Source organism: Babylonia areolata, chromosome 7 (assembly GCF_041734735.1).
Source record: "Babylonia areolata isolate BAREFJ2019XMU chromosome 7, ASM4173473v1, whole genome shotgun sequence".
NCBI classification, from domain to species: Eukaryota; Metazoa; Mollusca; class Gastropoda; order Neogastropoda; family Buccinidae; genus Babylonia; species Babylonia areolata.
Genome location: NC_134882.1, coordinates 33,713,272 through 33,716,713, shown reverse-complemented (window position 1 = coordinate 33,716,713; position 3,442 = coordinate 33,713,272). Strand labels below are relative to the sequence as shown.

Genomic DNA, 3,442 nt, shown 5'->3' with positions numbered 1-3,442 from the left:
GTTTTTGTTGTCTTTAGTTTAATGTCTTTCCACTTGAAGTGATATTAGACGGGGGAAAAAAAAACCGTGGGGGTAGGGGCTGTGAGAGGGGGAGGGGTAAAAGTGTGTGTATGTGTGGAGGGTGAATAGGGAGAGACAACGCTAGGAAAAATGGAAACGTTATAAACGCCAACATCAAACAACTATACCATCCATAATAAATGTCCTATAGGACTATGCAGCAAACCTTCTGCAATAACAAATAACATATTGGAATTGTTAATAACACATTCAAAAGAATTTTTGGTGAAGTCTGGCAAAAAACATTTTAGATTCTGTTCGCGATGTTTGAGTGACGTTGTGAGGTCGTTCTTGTTCAGCTTGGGAGGGCACCATGGCAAAGTCAGTCAGGCGTTGAGCACTGGATCCAGTATACACCAGTTATCAGGCTTCGAGATCCTGTTTCAGCTGTGAGTTCCGCTATTTGTTTGTGTGTCCTTTCCTTGAAAGTGACAGACAAAAGTATCTACCTAGACATTATAGAAACCGCACAAACTCCCTGAAATTCCACTTATTGGTTTCCGAAAAACAAAACAAAATAACATTGTTAAAACTAAAAGCGTTTGTCTATTCTATTTGTAGTTCCTTTCGGTAAAGCTACATCTGTGGTTAACGGATGAGGATGAATTATTTAATAATGTATATTGGCTGTGCCTATTGGTCTTTTGTTTTTTCCTCTTTGTTCTTTTGGCATCACTCTTATTGTTTGTATGGTATATCTAAAATATGTATGTATGTAACGTTTCAATGCCCCCAAGGGGTACAAGAACTAAACTTTTTGACTCACTTGTGTAAACAAAGTGAGTCTATGTTTTAACCCGGTGTTCGGTTGTCTGTGTGTGTGTGTGTGTCTGTGTGTCCGTGGTAAACTTTAACATTGACATTTTCTCTGCAAATACTTTGTCAGTTGACACCAAATTAGGCATAAAAATAGGAAAAATTCAGTTCTTTCCAGTCATCTTGTTTAAAACAATATTGCACCTCTGGGATGGGCACAAAAAAAATAAAAAATGAAGCCTAATTATATGCAAACTGCATTTACTGTTATATTTAATTTTTTTTTGTATTCTCTAAACTTGGCACTTTGATCTGATATTCTGACCCAACAACAAGAGCAGTCATTATTATCATTTTTTGTTCAAACAGGAACTTCTTTTGCTAAGCATGGAAGTTTTATTTATTTTGCAAACGTTTTGGTGCAGATAGTAAAAAAAGGAAAATTACTCTGTAATTAATGCTAGGGGACTTAATTCGAATCTGGTTAGGACTTTTTTTTTTCTTTTTTTAACGCGAAGCTTTATAATAACAAATACAGAACACATTTTAACGATTAGATTTTTTTTAAAGTGTATCACAAGTGAGTCTTGAAGGCCTTGCCTCTCTTGTTGTCTTTTGCTTCTGGGTCTGTTGTTCTCTGTCCACTCTGCTGCTGCTGTTGATAATCCTACTGTTGCTGCTACTACTACTACTGCTGCTGCTGCTGTTGATAATCCTACTGTTGCTGCTACTACTACTACTGCTGCTGCTGCTGTTGATAATCCTACTGTTGCTGCTACTACTACTGCTGCTGCTGCTGTTGATAATCCTACTGTTGCTGCTACTACTACTACTGCTGCTGCTGTTGATAATCCTACTGTTGCTGCTACTACTACTACTACTACTACTACTGCTGTTGATAATCCTACTGTTGCTGCTACTACCACTACTGCTGCTGCTGTTGATAATCCTACTGTTGCTGCTACCACTACTACTACTGCTGCTGCTGCTGATAATCCTACTGTTGCTGCTACTACTACTGCTGCTGATGATGATGATAATCCTACTGTTGCTGCTACTACTACTACTGCTGCTGCTGTTGATAATCCTACTGTTGCTGCTACTACTACTACTACTGCTGCTGCTGTTGATAATCCTACTGTTGCTGCTACTACTACTACTGCTGCTGCTGCTGTTGATAATCCTACTGTTGCTGCTACTACTACTACTACTGCTGCTGCTGTTGATAATCGTACTGTTGCTGCTACAACTACTACTGCTGCTGCTGCTGTTGATAATCCCACTGTTGCTGCTGCTACTACTACTACTGCTGCTGCTGTTGATAATCGTACTGTTGCTGCTACTACCACTACTGCTGCTGCTGTTGATAATCCTACTGTTGCTGCTACAACTACTACTGCTGCTGCTGCTGTTGATAATCCTACTGTTGCTGCTGCTACTACTACTGCTGCTGCTGCTGTTGATAATCCTACTGTTGCTGCTACTACTACTGCTGCTGCTGCTGCTGATAATCCTACTGTTGCTGCTACTACTACTACTGCTGCTGCTGCTGTTGATAATCCTACTGTTGCTGCTACTACTACTGCTGCTGCTGCTGCTGTTGATAATCCTACTGTTGCTGCTACTACTACTACTGCTGCTGCTGTTGATAATCCTACTGTTGCTGCTACTACTACTGCTGCTGCTGCTGTTGATAATCCTACTGTTGCTGCTACTACTACTGCTGCTGCTGCTGTTGATAATCCTACTGTTGCTGCTACTACTACTACTGCTGCTGCTGTTGATAATCCTACTGTTGCTGCTACTACTACTGCTGCTGCTGCTGTTGATAATCCCACTGTTGCTGCTACTACTACTACTGCTGCTGCTGTTGATAATCCTACTGTTGCTGCTACTACTACTACTGCTGCTGCTGTTGATAATCCTACTGTTGCTGCTACTACTACTACTGCTGCTGCTGCTGTTGATAATCGTACTGTTGCTGCTACTACTACTGCTGCTGCTGCTGCTGTTGATAATCCTACTGTTGCTGCTACTACTACTACTACTGCTGCTGCTGCTGTTGATAATCCTACTGTTGCTGCTACTACTACTGCTGCTGCTGCTGCTGTTGATAATCCTACTGTTGCTGCTACTACTACTACTCTACTCTTCCTCCTCCTCCTGCTACTACCACTACTGCTAATGATAATGGTAATAATGATAATTGTGATTGTAATAACATTAATGATAACAATGTCTCTGTGTGTTTCAGGTCTCAGTGGACGGGTCTGAGATAACTGTGTACAACACGGGACCTACATTGACGGCCGCCACCTATTTGGACAGGCTGGACTACAATGAAGACACCTCCGTTCACTTTGTAGACCTGTGGTCTGGCTGTTAAGAGCTGATTCCACATGCTATGCTGAAACACAGTCTTCTGGTTACGTTGTATTCAAAGGGGAAGGGGTACGTGTTCCCGTTTCATTCGAATCTTCTGCACAGGTTCACCCATATCTTCGTGAGCATGTGTTCTTAATGCTTTTCGGATTCGCCCCCCACCCCCCACCCCCCCCACCACTCCCTTCTTTCCGTGTGTGTGTTCCCCAGGATTTGTGCAAAGTCGTTGCTTTTTTGCTGACAG

General features: G+C 41.8%; 1 protein-coding gene across 1 annotated transcript in view; it reads left to right on the top strand.

Annotated features, from left to right (window-relative positions):
* The window catches only part of LOC143283830 (uncharacterized), a 10,422-nt gene extending 7,220 nt beyond the window's left edge, over positions 1–3,202 (top strand). Inside the window, exon 5 of the mRNA XM_076590205.1 lies at positions 3,071–3,202. Coding sequence (XP_076446320.1) covers positions 3,071–3,202 — 132 coding nt within the window. The remainder of the gene's footprint in view (positions 1–3,070) is intronic.
* Positions 3,203–3,442: the final 240 nt, after the last annotated feature.